Raw genomic sequence first — 20,409 nt, 5'->3', positions numbered from 1 at the left:
GATTGATGATGGGCGGAGGAGAGAGAGGGAAGAGTGAGAGAGGGAGAAGGAGTAAAGGAGACATCAAGGAGAAGAAGGGAAAAGAGGATGGGGGAGAGTGAAAGGGGAAACAGAGTGATAGCCAGAGAGAGAGAGAGAGGAGAGAGAGAGAGAAAGAGCAGTAGGGAAAGCTATGAGAGAGAGAGAGAGAGAGAGAGAGAGAGAGGGAGAGAAAGAGAGAGAGAGAGAGAGAGAGAGGGAGAGAAAGAGAGAGAGAGAGAGAGAGACTCACTCGTGGTGCCCCCAGCCCAGCTCGGGCAGGTAGGGCAGCTTCTTGATGCGGATGATGGAGTCGTACAGGGAGGGCTGCAGGCTCTGGGCCACGGCGTTGGCCAGGATCACCGCGATCATCACCGGCAGGATGTGCGCGATCTGCCCGGTCAGCTCGAACACGATGACCGCCGTCGAGACCGTGTGCGTGACCGCGCCGGAGAGGGCCGCTGCGCCTGGGGCAGGTGGACAGACGGCGTAGCGGTTAACTCCACCCCCCTCCAAACCCCCCTCCAAACGGCCCCCCCCTTCCCCCACCCCCAGAACAGAACCACAGTCCTACTGAAATACAGGCCATGTTCGCGCTGAACGCTACATTCACCCTGAAGTTCTAAACCAGTGGTCTCAAACTCGTTGCCATGGAGGGCTGTGTGTACGCAGGTTTTCATTCCAACCAATTAACCCTGCCTTAATTGAGTTCAATTACTCATTCAGCCATATGCATTTAACTGCACTGAAGCACAGAATATAAGCAAGTTTTTATTTAGACAATGCGGGTCACCATAGACGTCGGGTCACCATTATGTGCAAACCTGCATCCCTAATTCAGCAAATAATTGAACTAATTATATAATCAAGATCTGAGGCTGGAATAAAAACCAGCATACACACGGCCCTCCATGGCACTGAGTTTGAGACCACTGTTCCACACGACCTGCAACGTTCTGGAACTCTTTTGTGATGTCATCGCTCTTCATTGGTGGGCGTGTCCCATAGCCACTGGTGTGTAATCAGATCATTGGCGGATGGACTGACAGATGGACGGACAGATGGATGGACGGATGTAATATGAGATGGTCATATGTGTATGTTTGGATTTTTATGTTCATATTGTAACGTATGAACTGTGAATGGTAAATGTGAGATGTCCTGTTTTTCATGTATGCAGTAGGATCTCTCTGATCCTAAGACAATTTTCTCCCTTGGGGAACAATAAAGTTAACCTTAACCTTTAACCGTAAGCAGCGGGTGACATATTTAATGAGCTGCTGTCTCATTGGACGAAATCCACCCAATCAGAAGCCAGAGTCACAGTGGACATCGATTACAGTATTTTTTCAGCCCACAAAAACAGTTCTGTTTTCAGCCATTTTCTTGTCTTGAACGCTGTCTGACGTCTGAGCCTGATCCATCAGTGCAATGTAGTCCTTCTCAAGCTCGTCTAACCTTACATTACGTTACAATACAGGCATTTAGCAGACGCTCTGTATCCATTTATACAGCTGGATATGTACTGAAGCAATGCGGGCTAAGTGCCTTGCTCAAGGGTACAACGGCAGCGTCCTACCCAGGAATCGAGCCTATGACCTTTCGGTTACAAGCCCAGTTCCTTACCCACTGTGCTACACTGCCACCCAGCCTGCCACCCAACCTGCGGGGCTATGAATGGTAAATGGTAAATGCATTTATATAGCGCTTTTATCCAAAGCACTTTACAATTGATGCCTCTCATTCACCAGAGCAGTTAGGGGTTAGGGGTTAGGAGTCTTGCTCAAGGACACTTCGACACGCCCAGGGCGGGGTTTGAACCGGCAACCCTCCGACTGCCAGACAATCGGACTTACCTCCTGAGCTATGTCGCCCTATGACGTTGAAAGGGTGTCTCGAATAGCTATTTCAGAGACAGACAGAGATAACATCCCCGCACAGATCCCTCTGAAATCGCTTGTTTGTGTTCGCATTGAGGCAGCCGCAGTCTTCTGACCGACGGCCTCGTTCGTTAACAGTGACACAGGGAGATTTGGTTCACTGATCACCCTGGTCAGAGCTTAACACGGCTTCGCCCCCCCCTCCCCCCCCGTTCAGGTGCGCGTCTCCTCCAATGCAATCGCAAGGAGGACATCTCAATAACATTTAAAAGCCAAGCTTTTTTCAGAGAATCAGGAACTGCAAAAAACACGTTACACGCAGGAGGCGCACAGGACACCACCTGCGTGTGTCCCTGATCTGTGGAACGAGAGAGAGAGAGAGAGAGAGAGAGAGAGAGATTCAAAAAAGAGGAAGAAAGAATGAATGAGCTAAAATTACACAAGGGGATAATCACGTAAAAGTGTCACTGTGTGTCACTGAGCCCACCAGCTGCCAATAATGCGTTTGATTATTAATAACGTGTTGCCTGGTGCATTACGTCTCTCACAGCGCCAACGCTGGCTATTAATAACCCTGACAGGCCTCCGAGCGAGAAGACGAGAGGGTTCGGAAAAGACGTGTGGGGGGCGGAGGCGTGTTCGCGAATGCTAACGCAACGGAGTGTAGCGCAGTGGGTAAGGAACTGGGCTTGTAACCGAAAGGTCGCAGGTTCGATTCCCGGGTAAGGACACTGCCGTTGTACCCTTGAGCAAGGTACTTAACTGAAATTGCTTCAGTATATATCCAGCTGTATAAATGGATACAATGTAAAAATGCTATGTAAAAAAAGTTGTGTAAGTCGCTCTGGATAAGAGCGTCTGCTAAATGCCTGTAATGTAATGTAACGCTAACGTCCCGCGCTGACAACCTCCGCCCAACACCAGGAGGTGAGCGCCGCCCATTCCGTCGAAGCGCGTAGCGTGGCGGTTCGCTTTAGACGTCAAATCCAGCTCGCCTCTGCGCCGACCGTGGAGCTACGGGGTTCGCGGTGATAGCCTGTGGAGCTGGGGGGGGGGTTTCATTATTAGCAACAGCGACACCTCTGGCCAACTGAGGAAACTGCTGTGTGTCTGAGAAGCAGATGTCACAATAACGCTATTCCATGAAAGGCCCCTACATGACAAAATATAATATAAGCCTACACAAGGCATGGCTGGTGAGTGACAGTGCCATAGGTGATATGAGTGAGAACATACTGTGCTTGGTGTCAGTTGTCATAATCCTCTATGAATGTTTATGAAACACCTACATAGGCATGACATAGTGCTGATGAAGACAGCGTTGCGGAGGTGACTGGGGCAGTGTCTCGCTGGGGGAGGAGGGGATTCCCTTTGGGGGATCTGAGAGGAGGGTGGGAGGGAACGGGCCGGGACGGGACGGGGGCGCAGACTCACCCACTACAGCGTACACCCCAGGCACAATGGGATAGATGCTGCCGTCGGGGTGGATGCTGTCCGGGAACCAGGTGGCCATGATCTCACCGACCAGCCGACCAAACGCAGCCCCTGCACACACATTCAGAGAGTTACACACTCTCACACACGCACACACACACACACGCACGCATGCACGCACGCACGCATGCACGCTCGCACGCGCACACACACACACACTCTCACACACACACACACATGCATGCACGCATGCATGCACGCACGCGCACACACACACACACAGACACACAGACGCATGCACGCACACACACACGCACACGCACACACATACACATGCACACACACGCACGCACGCACGCACGCACACACACACATGCTCACCAATTAGAAAAACTGGCATGAAAGCCCCACATGGCACCGGCATAGTGGTTGCCAAAGCAGACATCCAGAACTAAGAAAAGAGAGAGAATGAGGGTCAGCACAGCCGTCTAAGAGCCACTGTAGAGACGCACAACCCACAACCTTTAAGATAAAGGAAGACGAGGGTTCATGTTTTATTAAACTGAACCACTGGGGTGCAGGTGAGGTACCAGGTGAGGTTTTACATGTTCCTGGAAAACGGCCAGTGAATCTGCCATCCTACCTACGAGAGGATCTTACCTTCATGATGATGAAGAGGATGAGGGTGATGAACACGTTGAGGTGCGGATGTTTCCACACCTTGACGGGGCCGATGTAGTAAAACTCATCAGCCACGCCCTGCTTGGTCCAGGTCCGGTTGTCCAGCAGAGCCACCAGGGCTTCATGCTGGGTCAGCTGAAGGAGCAGGAAGTCAGACAGGATGTGAGAATGCAGACTACATTTCCCAGGATGCACCGCTCAAGACATGACCATGCTCCTTCAGCCTGAACATTCAGTTCAATTCAATTCAACTGCTCCATAGGCAGGGCAAACCAAAGCACTGCTACTAAATCAGAGTATCTGTCACAGTACAACATGCACATGTCAGGATTTTCTGGGAAATGTACCCAACTGCAGAGTAGGGGGAAAAAAAACAAAAAACTCCAAATGGAAAATTCAAAGACTTTAATGTCAAAAAACTTGGGAACAAACAAAGGGGCCATGCGGGGAAACTTTCAAAAACACCAAAAAAAATTTCAGAAAAGAAAAACAGCCAAACTTAACAAAATCCAAAACACGCAGAACAGAACTCGGGCAGGGCAGAACACAGTAAGCAGAACGCACACAGGCAGAAACTCACAAGCAGAAACACAAGGAACCAGCACCTGAGTCAGGGAAGCAAAGAACTTAAATAGAGGGGCAACTAATAAGACACAGGTGAGCACGATACACAATCACAACAGACAGGGAAGGGATAACGAGACGCAAACAGAAACAATGATAGAATACTTGAAAACAATAATACAATTAAACCAAGGGGAAACCAATGAGGGAGATCTAACTGAAACACAAAACTGAAGTGCCGCCATCTGGCGGCCCAAAAAAGGAAAAACAGAAACAAAAAAAGGCAGAATCCTGAGAGCATGATTAGATAAATAGCACTATTAGAAATGAAACTGAGGTCCTGTCTCGATTAGACCATTAAAGATGGAGTAGGGGTGTCCATTTTTTGTGTCCTGGTCTAACTCACAAAAGTGGCTCTCTAAATTTGGCCACATAATCATCCCCCCACACAGCTGATTAGCTACACATTGCCTTGAATTCACAACCCACTTTGATTTCCCAAAGCAGTCACTGCTTATGGGAATTGAGGTAAATTACCACAAAATGAATGAAATATAGAAATTGGTGCCGCACAACTTTCTCCATCTTCTTTTTTTTCAAATGACACACTAAACTCTCAGTGACCAGCGGTGCAAGAAAATCCACAACCTGAACCAGAACCAGAACCAGAATCAGAATCAGAATCAGAATCAGAATCAAAACCAGAACCATAACCAGAATCAGAATCAGAATCAGAACCAGAACCAGAACCAGAAACAGAATCAGAATCAGGACCAGAATCGGAACACCTTTGAAGGAAATTCTTTGGTTATTAGAGTGCACAGCTGCAAAATAAATCTGTGAAATGAAGCAATGTGTTATTTAGCGGTGTTATTTAACAGGATGAGTAACACATAAAACTGAGTCACCCGTTAATCGGAGAGAAAGAAAGAGAGAGAGAAAGAGAGAGAGAGATGAATGCAGAAAACAAGGAAACTATTACACACACACACACACACACAAACACACACACACCGCCTTAAAAAAACAGAATTTCCACACACAAATATGAAATCTCACTGAAACTACAATTTACGTGTTTGAAGGAGTGTGCCTGTGTCTGTGTGTGTGATGGGGGGCATTCCAATGTTTATTTGGCAGGGGAGGGGGTTTTGTTGTTGATGTAATTTGGAAATTTACTTCTTCAGCAACACAACAAGCTCTCTTGTCATGCAAATAAAGAGCATTTAAATTTTAAATACATTAGATGTGAAATAGAGGGGAAAATGCAAAAATAGACTGGGGAAAGAGGGGCCTGCATCAAACGTTTTGTTTTTTGTTTTTTTTTAAAGAAAAGGGGTGAAAAAAAAACAATTTGGTTAAATTACAGGCCTGTGGATTGGAACGGGAAACATGGTGTGTGATGTGAGAACACGGAGGGCTATTTAGAGAATAAAGCACAACAGGAAGTGACGGTGAGAGGGCCCTGCTTCAGCTGCAGCCGCCTGCGCTCACGAGAGGAAGCAGCGCTCAGACCCCCCCCCCCCCCCAACAACCCCCAACCCCCCCACAGACCGCCTGATCAGCACAGAGCCACGCCTCCTCCCTACACACGGACAGACGGACAGACAGACAGAGAGAGAGAGAAATAGAGACAGACAAACAGACAGACAGGTAGGGGAAGTGAGAGACACGCAGAGATAGACAGACATACGGGGGGACACACAGACAGACAGACAGACGGAGGTCAGCTTGGTGTCTCACCTGTCCAGCCATGAATTGTCCAAACCCAGGGGGAAAAGTCAGAGTAGATATCAGCAGAGTAACCAGGGCAGGGTACACCAACTGACTGTGGAGCATCAGGGGGTAAAGAATGAGCCAACCTGTCCCTAAAACCTGAGTGTGTGTGCATGTGTGTGTATGTGTGCATGTGTGTGCCCCTCTGTGTGTGTATGTGTGTGTGTTAAAACTAGTTAAAACTCACTTCTTCATCAGGACCTTGTTGATGCTTTTTGGCTGTTGCATGAACTGGTCGATCAGTCTATTTAAGTAGACAAACAGAGCCCCTCCAAATCCACTGATAATCCTACAAGAGATAGAAACAGGAGAGAGGGAAGGGGGGCGGAGAAGAGAGAGTGCATAAATAATTTGGATGGTGCAAACTGTGCAAGCTGTGCAAGCAACGATGCCATAAAAATTAAACAGAAAAAAAAAATCATAACATAACAGTTTTTTTTAAGTAGGCCTTAATCACTGCATTTGCACATCACTGGACATGCAAAACTTCTGTGGACAATACCCCCATATTCAAAACAGGCCATGCAGCCATTTCCGTCTCCAAGGTTCCTGTTTGTCAGTTTGTTTGCCTGCCTGCCTCACTGAAAGATGAGGCGTGTTGAAGCCTGGGCGGGAGTAGCCCCTAATCCGACTGCCATATTTTCCTTTCTCAAACCAGCAGGAGTTATTCTCGTTAATCCCCCTCATTTCTAATGAAAGGGGGATAGGTGGAGGGCGGGGCGGTGGCTGGGGGTGGAGCCTGGGGGACCCACCCCAGCACAGCGAAGGCCGGGAGCTCCTGCAGGTCGAAGGGAAAGTCCAAACGAAAGCGCGTCTTAAACAGGGCCGTGATGGTCTCTAGGGAGGGCGAGAGAAAGAGAGAGAGAGAGAGAGAGAGAGAGAGAGAGAGAGAGAGAGAGAGAGAGATTACTGTTACACTCGCTTGCATTATATTTTAAATATGTCATGCAAAAGCATTGAATTTGATTGATTTGAGAGAGAAGAGAGAGAGAGAGAGAGAGAGAGAGAGAAAGAAGCATTCTTTAGCTTTCTTCTTCTTCACATGCTTTGGTGGCATACTGTACGTGTACACCAGTTGCCATGGCAAATAACCCAAGTGAATAACAACCCTGGTTCACAGAGAGCATTACAGAGCATTGCATGGACAGAACCGCGCAGCGTCCCAGTTCAAAGTCCACAGCGTCTCGATTTTCAACGCCGTCGGCGTCATCCAGGTTGAGTACAGTTGCACGACTCTCACCCTCGTCCTGGTTCCACACCTCCAGCACTCACCCTCATCCTGGTTCCACACCTCCAGCACTCACCCTCGTCCTGGTTCCACACCTCCAGCACTCACCCTCGTCCTGGTTCCACACTATCAGCACTCACCTTCGTCCTGGTTCCACACTATCAGCACTCACCCTCGTCCTGGTTCCACACCTCCAGCACTCATCCTCGTCCTGGTTCCACACTATCAGCTCTCACCCTCGTCCTGGTTCCACACCTCCAGCACTCACCCTCATCCTGGTTCCACACCTCCAGCACTCAACCTCATCCTGGTTCCACACCTCCAGCACTCACCCTCGTCCTGGTTCCACACCGCCAGCACTACCTCATCCTGGTTCTACACCTCCACACTCACCCTCGTCCAGTTCCACACCCCAGCACCACCCTCGTCCGGTTCCACACCTCCAGCACTCACCTCGTCCTGGTTCCACACTATCACACTCACACCCCATCACTGGTTCCACACCTCAGCACTCACCCTCACCCTGTTCCACACACCCAGCACTCACCCTCATCCTGGTTCCACACTACAGCACTCACCCTCATCCTGGTTCCACACCTCCAGCACTCACCCTCGTCCTGGTTCCACACCGCCAGCACTCACCCTCACCCTGGTTCCACACCTCCAGCACTCACCCTCATCCTGGTTCCACACTATCAGCACTCACCCTCATCCTGGTTCCACACCGCCAGCACTCTGAAGATGAAGGCGCTGAACGTGGCGGCGAAGAAGCCCCTCCAGTAGTTCCGCACGGCGAAGAAGTGAGTCACCTCATACTAGAGTACACTGTCACACAGAGAGAAGAGAGATAATACACCTGTATAGCACAAACAACACACACCACACATTACACCCACAACACACACACACACACACACACATTCACATACGCACACACACACACACACACACACACACACTACACATACACATACGCACACAAACACACACACACACACTCACACATTCACATACGCACACAAACACACACACACACACACACTCACACATTCACATACGCACACACACACACACACACACTCACACATTCACATACGCACACACACACACACACACACACACACCACACAGTTTTCAGTCGCCATTTTTCGGGGCTCACCTCCGATGGGGGCGGCGAAGCAGCAGCCCACTCCCACGGCGCAGGCGGCCGACAGCATCTCGATGTTCCGCAGCTCGTTCTGGAAGAGCAAGCAGAACTGAGCCCCTGAGCCCCGCACAGAGGCACGGGGAGGGACGGAATGCTGAGGCGCTGGGACGGAATGCTGAGGCGCTGGGAGTTCTAGAACAGCGAGCAGAACTGAGCCCCTGAGCCCCGCACAGAGGCACGGGGAGGGACGGAATGCTGAGGCGCTGGGAGTTCTAGAACAGCGAGCAGAACTGAGCCCCGCACAGAGGCAAGGGGAGGGACGGAATGCTGAGGCGCTGGGAGTTCTAGAACAGTGAGCAGAACTGAGCCCCTGAGCCCCGCACAAAGGCACGGGGAGGGACGGAATGCTGAGTGCTGGGAGTTCTAGAACAGCGAGCAGAACTGAGCCCGCACAGAGGCAAGGGAGGGACGGAATGCTGAGGCAGGGAATTCTAGAACAGCGAGAGAACTGAGCCCCTGGCCTCACAGAGGAACGGGAGGGACGGAATGCTGAAGCGTGGGAGTTCTAGAACAGCGAGCAGAACTGAGCCCTGAGCCCCGCAACAGAGCACGGGAGGGACGGAATGCTGAGGCGCTGGGAGTTCTAGAACAGCGAGCAGAACTGAGCCCCTGAGCCCCGCACAGAGGCACGGGGAGGGACGGAATGCTGAGGCGCTGGGAGTTCTAGAACAGCGAGCAGAACTGAGCCCCGCACAGAGGCAAGGGGAGGGACGGAATGCTGAGGCACTGGGAATTCTAGAACAGCGAGCAGAACTGAGCCCCTGAGCCCCTCACAGAGGAACGGGGAGGGACGGAATGCTGAGGCGCTGGGAGTTCTAGAACAGCGAGCAGAACTGAGCCCCTGAGCCTCGCACAGAGGCACCGGGAGGGACGGAATGCTGGGATGCTGTCAGTTCTTGGATGGAATGGAATGGCGAGATGGAGTCCCTGGAACAAACGGAATGCTGGTTGAACTCAATAGAACAGACACCGAGCAAATGGTACTGCGTAACTGCAAACATTAATGGCAGAGATATCACGCACGGACGGTAGAGGGAGTGCTGAGCTTACGGTCTCTGGAGCTATTCGGCACAGATGGCGACATGGCGTGATGGCGGAACTCTATGAAGAGGTGGAATGCAGCGACGGACACTGACATGAGAAGGATTCTCTGAAATGGAATTCCGAGAAGCGTAGAATGTTTGGTTGACTCCACCACCTTTATATGACCCACCCCCCCGCTACAAACACACACACACACACACACACACACCCTGACATCCTAATACACATACATTACCTTATTTCCTTCAAAGGGTTCTTCCTGGGAGGAGAAGATTCAGACAGAAAGGCACACAGTAAGTTCATATACCAAGTAGTTTTCTCCCTTTCTCTTTAAAGTCGTATACTGTAACTAGGCACTGCCCCCTATGAAGTACAACTGGATTGCCTTTTAGTGCATACTTTATAAAGTCAGCAAATCAATTCTACAATAAAAAAACTTTCGAAGTATCAAGAACTGATATATTTTCTCATGCATAATTCAATAAATATTGAATATATTTACCCCATATATATCACAATATATATATATATACTGATTGTTAAATATACAAGTTTAATTGATTTGAATTGATTTATGAAATCACTCTAGTAACCTAGTACATGGTGTACGATTGTGGCAGGTATGTGTTACAGCACATAAGCAATGTGTTAGGTGTTAGGTGTTAGGTATTAGATTTAAAACTGGCATTAAGACAGGTGAAAATGTAGGAAACTGGTGTTAAACAGACGTCAGGTAAACGGGTGTGAAACTGGTGGTGGGTAGGTGCAGAGTTGGCGTTAAGTGGGAGTTAAGCACGTATGAAACATGTGTTAAAAAAGGGCAGCGTGTGGAAGCCTCTCTTACCATGTAGACCCCACCGAAAAGAGACATGAACTTGCTCAACAATGCGGCACACAAGCTAGCAACGTGCACAAAGGGGCCCTACAGAGAGAGGAAGAGAGAGAAAGAGAGAGAAGGGGGGAAGGAAGAACAAAAATAGAGAGAGAGGTGATTTAGACGGGGCACGGGAGGTAGTGGGTAAAGACAGGCAAAAGGAGGGAGGATTAGAGCGAGTGAAGAGAGATGAAAAAATGGAGAGATAGAATTTTTTTTATTTTTTATTCCAAGAGTCAGCATGGTAGTAAAAACCGGTTTGACTCCTGATTGGTGAGGAGGTAGTGTATGTGCGGAACTCGTGTGGGGTCTCCCACCTCCTTTCCCAGGGGCATGCCACTGCCCAGGGCGCAGGTGAGGCCGATGACCTTGGCCACGAAGGTCTTGAAGGTCAGGTATTCCTTCAGCACCACGCCACGGAGGATGGTCTTCATCTCCGGAATGCCAGAGCCTGAGACAGAGGAGGGAGACGAGGAAAGAACCGGAGGAAGAAGTAGAGTGTAATAAATGTGTGTGTGTGTGTGTGTGTGTGTGTGTGTGTGTGTGTGCGGGTGTGTGTGTGTGTGTGTGTGTGTGCGGGTGCGTGTGTGTGTGTGTGTGTGTGTGTGTGTGTGTGTGTGTGTGTGTGTGGGCGTGTCGGGTGGTGTGTGTGTGTTGTGTGTGTGTGTGTGTGCGGGTGCGGGTGTGTGTGTGTGTGTGTGTGTGCGGGTGCGTATCTCACCCACAGCCTGTGGAGCCAGTATCTGAGTGAACCCTGCAGAAAAGGTGATGAGCACCACAGGGTAGGCGACCCAGGCCAGGTACTGCATCAGCACATTATATCCCAGGCCCTTATACATCCACTTCTGTGCTGTAGAGACACAATGCACAAGGGCAACACTCCCAATCAGCCATCTCATCACCAATCAGAAAACCTTCCCATTTCCACGCACCAATCATAAGTCTCCTGACATCTCCCCTCACCGATCAATGTTTCCATCTTCCCCACTCACCAGAGTATTTCTGCCACCTCCCCTCAACCAATCAGAGTGGTTCTGTCATCTCCCCTCACCAATCACCCTCCCCATCACCCCCTCACCAATTGGCAGCGCCACAAATTAATTTCACCAAAATCCAGAAGCCCTGCACTTCTCGCTCCCTTAGAGTGCGTCTACCATCGCACCCCACTTAATCATAATTAGAACATGCGCCCCTCCCTCAATGTTTCCTCTTCCCGCACTCACCAAGTAACTGCCACCTCCCCTCAACCAATCAGAGTGGTTCTGTCATCTCCCCTCACCAATCACCCCCCCCCCGGTAACCCACCAAATTTGCGTGGCTGCATGCTGGCCACGCGCACCAGGCGTAATTAATTTGACAAATGACCGCCCCGTCAGAGGCAGACCCGCGCACTTACCCGCCTCCCTTTCGCTTAATGCACCGCGACCATGGCGCACGGCCCGGAAACGTGGCTCAAAGTTCGGTAAATAAATTAGGGAGGACAAAAAAGAGCGCCCCTCGTCCTCCTTTCTAAATGATTATCCTCCTGTGCAGCCGCACCTCGTCAATAGCTAAGAATAAAAATAGAATCTTATCGCCAACAAAATCTCTTGGTAAATTGTATTTGTCCTAATACTGTAGCTTATTCTTCTGCCTAGTTGGCTTTGCAGATGTTAGACCAGGATAGCGTTCATTGTTCTCGGCTAGAAATAGCTGTACAAAATAAGTAATTGTACCTTACTTAACCCGTGTTCAGCAGTTGTCTACGATCATGAAAATGCACTTTTGTACGTCGCTTTGGATAAAAGCGTCTGCTAAATGAATGTAATGTAATGTAATCTCCGCGTGCTACCGTGCGGTCTGAAAAGTCACGAAGACCGCCATTCGGTGTAAAACCCGCTTGTTTTTGCTGAAAACAAACTGCTGAAACACACACGCCCCAGCATACATGTGTGTGTGTGTGTGTGTGTGTGTGCTGTGTGTCCCTGATTTCAGCTAAGGAATGGTGCCAAACCCTGCAGACCACTCTGCCCAAAACACTCGATACACAGTACGTCAGGGGCGAGGGGTTATCAATCACTGTCAATCTGTCAAAACCAAACCCCGACACGACATACAGTTCGCTTGATTAATCACAGCCTTGTTTTTTTCTTTTTTTCTTGCCAAAATGGCAAATGGCTCTCAGCCACAGAACACAGTTTTCAAAGCCGGTTTGCCCGAAGCGAAACGCCAATAAAAGAAATTCATAAATTTCTTCTTTTTTTTTTTTTTTAAAAACACAGCAGTGACTCACAGCTGGTGATTAAACCCCGTTATTTATATCAGATGCGATCTGGGCTTCGGTGAAGTTTTTTCAGACGCCGATGTAATCCCTGCCTGTGTGCCCAGCGTGTCCCGGTCCATACTACACATGATGGCGTGGATGTCCCGTGGGCGTCTGGGACAGAACCGCATGCTAAATTTAGCACGCACCCTTCGTTCGTTAGACGAAAGTGACTCGTTAAAAATTTACACGGGAGCGACCGGCGAAGAACGAGCGAAGACCAGGCCAGAGCCCCCCGCCCGAAAAAAAACCCAACTGAATCGGAGAGTAAGTAGAGCAAGACCTTCAGCCCATAAGAGCAGGGCTGCCCAGCCCTGTTCCCGGAGATCTACCGTCCCGCAGGTTTTCATTCCAAGCCTAATTTGGGACACCTTGATTCTACGGGCGGCAGTGCAGCACAATGGGTGAGGAACTGGTATTGTAACCTGAAGGTCACAGGTTCGATTCCCAGGTAGGACGCTGCCAGTGTACCCTTGAGCGAGGTTCTTAACCTGCATTGCTTCAGTGTTTATCCAGGTGTATAAATGGATGCGATGTAAATGCTATGTGCAATGTTGTGTAAGTCGCACTGGATAAGAACGTCTGCTAAATGCCTGTAATGTAATGTACTAATTAGCAGCTCAAGGAGATCTCTAGCTGTTGAGTGAGGTGTGGCTTTGTTAGGGTTGGAGTGAAAATCTACAGGACGGTAGATCTTTCCGGAACAGGGTTGGGCAGCCCTGCCATAAACAGTCTACGATCTGTTGTCTTTTGGCCCTCCCTCTCTCCTCTCTTCTTCTCTTCCAGTCATCTCTTCCTTCTTCTACACCCTACCTCTTCCTCTTCCTCTTCCCTCCTCCTCACCCTTCCCTGGCTCACCTTGCTGAAAGAACACGATGGCGTAGTCCATGAACCAGCTGACCAGGGCCATGAGAAGGCCCAGGAGGATGAGATAGATCCAGTCCTCTCCCACTCGTGAGATGAAAAACTTATGGAAGCGCGAGGTGCAAGCTGCAGAGGAGGGAGAGAGAGAGAGAGAGAGAGAGAGAGTAATAACATCTATGAAACTACATTACCCACAATCCAAATGGTACTGTAGTACTGACCGCGCCCCCCCTCCATCCCACACACACACACACACACACACATAAGCCGCGTTTCCACCAAAAGTACCCAGAACTTTTTAGGAACTACTTTTGAAGGAACTAAAAGGTTCCTTCAGCCCACTGTTGTCTGCGTGACCCGCGAAGATTAGGCAAATTAGTCCGCTGACGTATGAAAAAGCAACGTCATCGGTCCATCTGTCGTATGATTTCTTCTGCAACTCCATACTACCACCGAAGTATATTATTTTCCAATAACGGGACAGCCCGGAGGGGTTTATTCCACTTATACAACGGGTTACCAACAATGACTATATATGGTTACTTTAGTATTGATTTTTATCGACTTAATCACCTGAAATTGAAATATTCTTCCGCGGCCGTTTGGGCCTATGGTTTGGGCATATTATTTTGCCGTTGTCAAGCAAAACTCCCGTTGGTAGTATGACTTGGACCGTTGTTATGCAACAAACACACAAACACTCCCAAAGGCGGTGTGAGAGAGAGCCCTATTACTTAAATCCACCTGCGGTTTGTGTTTAAACAAACAAGAACTACGTGACCCACAATGCAACCTGCAAAATAATCCATTGCCAAAACTAGACAAGGAACAGATCACCACAAAAATTCAAAGGCAAAGCGTTTGATGTGAATGATACCTCTGTCAGGGCTATGTGACTTGGAATTAGGCACGATGAGAACGCCAGTTTCAGAGAGGAGAATCTCACAGCCAGCAAGTTCACATTTGTATATGCATCACTTACAACCTCCGTGCAACAGGGGGTGCTAATGAGCAATGTTTTGTACCCCTATATTAAGGCTTAAGGCCTTAATGGGTCAACTGTGACGTGTTTAGTCAGAGTTTGAACCTCCAGGTTTAAATCCTCCGACCATCGTTGCATTGCAGCTGGAACAGCTAATCCTTATTTCACAGGCTAATAGTTACAGTTGTAATGCAGCTCCGTTGGTTTGGGGAGGGGTAAGGGTGGGGGTGGAGGGGGGGGGGGGAGCGACAGGGTTTTAATCCGTGACTGTCCTCGCTGCCCGTTACCTGGGAGAGGAACGGCGTCGCCTAATCGAACCCTGAGCCGCGGCAAGCCTCCCGCGCACAGCGCCAGACAAGAACGCCGCGCTGAAAACACCTCTTTCCGTCCCTCCTCCCTCCCTCTCTCCCTCCTTCCAGGCTCTGTTCCCTCCTCCCTCCCTCTCTCCCTCCTTCAACTCTCCGTCCCCTCCTCCCTCCCTCTCTCCCTCCTCCGATTGTTTCCCTTAATCTCTCCACCAGGTTTTTTTCCCCCTCTTTATCTGTTTCGCCCTCTCTCTTCCCTCTCTCTTTCTGCCTCCCTCTTCATCCATCTCTCTGTGAACAAGATGGAGATCCCGCTACCCCTCCCTCTCTTCCAGTTTCTCTTTCTCTCATCCATTTCTCAACCCTTTCCTCTCTCTCTCGCTCTTTCTCTCCTTCCGACGTGTCTCTTTCTCTCCCTTTGTTTTTCCCTCCGTCCCTCTATCTGTTTCTCCTCCCCCCGTCTCTCTCTCCGTCTCTCTCTCTCGGTGGGGTAGGAAGCGGTGTGTGTGTGTGTGTGTGCGTGTGTGTGTGTGCGCACGTGCGCGTGTGTGTGTATAGGGGAGAGTACAGGTGCCCACAAGGGTTGACACCTGTCCACTGGCAGCTGTGAGCGTTGGTGGCACCAACAGGTGGTAGATAGGCCCCTGCTGCCATGTGCTGTGTGATGTCACAGGTGGCAGTTGGTTCGGCGAAGTCAGTGAGGCTTCTAGCTCTGGGCATCCGTATCAAGGTCACGTTCCGGAACAGAGCTTCCCCCTCTGACTTTCAGCCAATGAGATCACAGAACAAAATGTCTCAGGGTCGCATTCCGGAACAGAGTTCACCCACTGACTTCCAACCAATGGGATTACGGGACAAACGGTAGCATCTGTGGTCCCATTATTGCTGCTGGCTAAAATAGCTCGGAGCTTTTCCCAGAGTTCTCTCCCTCCTCGTCATTGACTGTCTCTCTTTCTGTGATCCGACCATCTTTGCTGACCACTGCTGTCCTGCTTTAAGGAATTTTAAACCACATTTTAAAGCTAATATTAATAAAACTTAATTAAACATACTGCCCTCAAAATTATACAAACGCATATATTAAATACACCTCTCTCTCTATATCTCTCGATGTGACTAAAAACAATATATTTGTGTGTGTGTGTGTGTGTGCATATGTGTATGTGTGTGTGTGTATGTGTGCATGTGTGCGCACGTGTGCGTGTGTGCGTGTGTGTACACGTGCGTGTGCACACGTACGTGTTTGTGCACATGTGTGTGCACATGTGTGTGTGTGTGTATGCGCGTGTTTGTGTGTGTCTACGTGTGTGTCATAACAATTGAAAAAAACAATGCAAAATAAAAAAAAGGAAAAAAAGTGAATTTGATAAGAGAGCGGTGAAGAATGGGTGTATGGATATGTGGAGAGAGAGAGAGAGAAAGAGAGAAAGAGAGAAAGAGAGAGAGAAACTACCCAGATAAAAGGTACAATGTGTTACCTGTTCAACTTGTAAATATAATTACAGTTAACTAAATCCTAGTATAAATAGTCTATTGCTTTTTTTCTCTCTCTCTTTTCTCCTTCTATTTGGAATTCCTGTATTTGTGTGTGTGTTTTTCTTACAAAATGCTTTGGCAATAATTACTGTATGTGTTTCGTGCCAAAAAGCAAATTGAATGGAATTGCATAGAGAGAGGAGCTGAGGACAGAATCTGTGGGAAATGTTGATGTAAGAACTGATGACGTAATCCGACGTTCTGAGTGTGCCACTGCTATGTACTGGGGAAGTGATGAGAGCTGAGGGCCTGTGTAACCAGGCCACTGAGAATATGGTGGGTGGGGGGGGCGGGGGGGCGCGGGGGGGGGCGGGCGCTGTGTGTCCCACTCAGGTGACTCCCTAATCAATGTGCTCTACACAGAAAGTGACAGCATTTTACACAAATACACTCACACACACACTTTATATATATACAGTACTGCGCAAAAGTCTTTGGCACCTGTAAAAAAAAAATGCTGTACAGCTAAGATGCTTTAAAAAAAAAAAATAAAAGGTTATAAGTATCGAAAAAATAATATAAAGAGCAGTAAATAGTTAAAAATTAAATAAAATCAATGTTTGGTGTGACCACGCTTTAAAAATATATCAATTCTCTTAGGTACACTGTCCTGCAGTTTTATAAGGAAATCTGCTGGTAGGATGTTCCAAGTATTTTGGAGAGCTTGCCACAGTTCTTCTGCAGATTTTGGCTGTTTTGCTTCCTTCTGGCTCTCCAGGTAATCTCAGAGACCTTTGATCAAGTTTTTTATCTGAAAAGTAGTCTATTACTTAAAATATTGCTTTGTTTAACAAAATACAAAAATGTGTCTGTGAAATTTCATTTTTTGGAAAATTCATGTTTGGAAATCTCAATTTTGCTCTTTTCTACTGACACACTAATGCAGAAAACAAAAAATAAACATCTAAGACCAAATATATACTATATATTATATTTAAAAATCTAGGGTGCCTAAGACTTTTGCACAGTACTATATATATATATATATATATATATATATATATATATATATATATATATCGCTCTCTCTCCTGTCCATTAACACAGAATGGCCCTGCCCTCTGCTGGCAAAATGGTGCCACTATTTTTAACAAAAAACCTCCAAGATATTGGGACTGACCCATTTCTCCACTCTCGACTAAGTGTGCGTCGGTGGTTATACCCTTCGGTGGCATATAGTATGTATTAAGTGTGCAGGGATTTTTAAAACAACTGGGATACACTTTTTGTTCCTTGGTCGTAATTTCAACTAATTCATTGTAGTCACATCGCTATTAATAGCTTGCATATGTCATATTAACCAAGCTTGCTAAAGTTGCATTGCTATTGTCACACATCATGTTCCAAACATCCAATCGCACGCGGTCACCGGGAAAAGGTTGGCGGCAGTTCAGTTCAGCCAGTTCACGAAGTGAATTGAAATTCGTCTTGTGAATTCAAAAAGTGACCCGTGATGTTCGTTAAATTAACTGACCGAACCGAAATTTTACATCGAGCGCAGCTGCGGAGCAACGGAAGCAAAGGATCCATTATGTCGACTTCTTAGTAGCGCTGGCCTTGTTCCACTCGCATATAAAATAAATTAAGGTGGCTGCACAGTCTGTTCCTCGAATGCATTTGATTTATTAAATGGCCAATGCTTTGGCAGAGCTCCAGATCTTCAAACAGCAGTGAAGGTAGCTTGCTGCCAAAACGCTGGTTATTTAACCAATCATTTGCATTGGAGCCACGGCGTCTCTGGCTACATCCATAGCGTCTTCACGCATTTTCCAAATGTTAAGTTATTCTGTCCTGCAGCACGCCAACTTGTGTATGTGTTTGTTTCTCAGTTACACGTGTTCTGCACACCTGCGTGCGCACACATGCACACACACACAGGCAAGCTATTGCAGTATCTTGTAGTCTGAGGCAGGACCAATCAGACCGCGGGAAAGTTTCCACTAACTATCCAGACGCTCTGGACTGGGGACAGGGCATCCGGGGTCGAGACTGAGACGTAAACAACGGGGGGAAATTGAATGCCGCGTTCAGCAGGCTGCTCCGAGTCGCACTCGGGTCGGAGAGAAGCCGCGGTGGACCGCGACCGCGGAAGGGGAGATGGCGGACAGAATATTCGATCAGATTATTAAATTTGGGTAAAAGGAGACGGGCAAATCAAATCCCGAAGTTCACACAGGGAAATATTCTCCGAGTCCGTCTCGCATTGAGACGGCGGCCTTTCTTTAACCGCATTTCAGTGAACGACCCGAACGACCTCGTCGCAATTCCTCAAAACGAACGGCTGCGTCGATGTAAACTGCGTTGCGTTTACGCCCACCATTCTGCGACTGCCCAGCCGATTAAAGCGCTAAAGCTAATTACAAACCGATTGGCCGACTGGTTTGAATGGTTTATTGAAGGACCGATTGACTCACCGATTGATCGATCAACCGAACGGCCACGCCTGTAGGCAACAGAAGTAATCAGGAAAGCGGAGGAAATTAATCGCAGAAAAGTACGAAGGAATTTTTGCAACTCAAGGAAATTACGCCTGTTGAGCCGTCAGCAATGACGTCATCCTTTCCCGTAACTCTAGGGAAATAAATAACAGGACACGAGCAGGCAGAGGATGCAAGTTAAGACCGGTCTCCATGGCAACGCAAGCGTGAGGTAGTCGCTAAGGGGGCGGGGGGGGGTCGAGTAAGACGCACATGCCCGCCTTGTGCCACGCCATCCGCAGACTGCCGCTGTCAATCATTGTTGCCGAGCAACAAGCGTCGCGTGTCACGTCGTCTTTTTACGCGGGTGCCCACTGTCCGCTGAGGATTCGGCCGTGGCTGAGCTGCTCCTGGGGGCGGGGCAACTGGTGTAAATTCAGAGCAGTAGGTAAGGTACGCAAAATTTGGGACTCGGACTGGAGTGGGTGAATGCAGACTGGCCATTGCAGGGGGTGGGTGGGGGGGGGGGGGTGGTGGTGGAAAGAATTCCAATCCTGGAGGACTGGTGTGTGTACCCTGGCTAAATTAGCTAATTAGCCGTGTACGCTAATACTGATTCACTGAAAAGATTAGATCGCAGGGAAGCGTTTCATAGAAGGACCCAAGAACAGCCTTCGGTCGGAATTCATGCGCTTATCAGGAAACTACGAGATGCAGCGAAAGTGTCAGACGGCGTAAATGCTAGGGCTAATTAGGGTAATTGAGGCCAGAAGTTGGCATGACAACCAGAAACAGATGCGGCCCTGGTTACCCAACCTGTGGGGCTAGGGGCCACAGCCGAGGTCAGAGGCCACACAGCGAGCGACTCCGGGCCAGAATCGGGCCAGATCCGGCCCGAAGTCGCTCGCTCTCTCGCTCACTCGCTCACTATCTGGGGAGTGACGGAAGGAGGCAGGGGAAAGAATTGAAGTCTGCGTATTAAAGAAGCGGAGCAGTGACGCTGCAGTGCCAGCAGGGGGCGCTGCATCTTCACAGAAGTGCACAGCGCTGGTCGGGCCGTGTGCTGTGCTGCAGCTGTAGCCGAATGTGCGTGCGATTAACCACGCGGCTTACGGCCTGAACCGCTCTGCTCTAAAATGGACGCAGCACAAACTGCGCACATTTTTTTCGTACTCGAACGCTCAACACTCAAAGTCAGCTGGGATTTAGCGGTCGCCGCCGAGTTGGCCCACGGTCGGCCCGCGATTGGCCCGTGGTCGGCTGAGCAGGAGGCTCACGGTCAGCCCACGGTCGGCTT

The 20,409-nt window shown here is 48.9% G+C and overlaps 1 protein-coding gene across 1 annotated transcript in view; it reads right to left on the bottom strand.

Annotated features, from left to right (window-relative positions):
- clcn2a (chloride channel, voltage-sensitive 2a) overlaps nucleotides 1–20,409 on the bottom strand; it is a 42,786-nt gene that overhangs the window by 7,918 nt on the left and 14,459 nt on the right. The window contains 14 exon segments of the mRNA XM_064341585.1: nucleotides 272–485; nucleotides 3,333–3,443; nucleotides 3,714–3,783; nucleotides 3,993–4,148; nucleotides 6,321–6,405; nucleotides 6,541–6,642; nucleotides 7,106–7,190; nucleotides 8,288–8,437; nucleotides 8,741–8,819; nucleotides 10,068–10,091; nucleotides 10,677–10,754; nucleotides 11,024–11,157; nucleotides 11,428–11,556; nucleotides 13,867–13,998. Of these exon segments, the coding sequence (XP_064197655.1) occupies nucleotides 272–485; nucleotides 3,333–3,443; nucleotides 3,714–3,783; nucleotides 3,993–4,148; nucleotides 6,321–6,405; nucleotides 6,541–6,642; nucleotides 7,106–7,190; nucleotides 8,288–8,437; nucleotides 8,741–8,819; nucleotides 10,068–10,091; nucleotides 10,677–10,754; nucleotides 11,024–11,157; nucleotides 11,428–11,556; nucleotides 13,867–13,998 (1,549 nt within the window).

The sequence above is a fragment of the Anguilla rostrata genome, chromosome 6 (genome assembly GCF_018555375.3).
Source record: "Anguilla rostrata isolate EN2019 chromosome 6, ASM1855537v3, whole genome shotgun sequence".
Classification (NCBI taxonomy): domain Eukaryota; kingdom Metazoa; phylum Chordata; class Actinopteri; order Anguilliformes; family Anguillidae; genus Anguilla; species Anguilla rostrata.
This window is presented reverse-complemented; position numbering and strand designations above follow the sequence as displayed.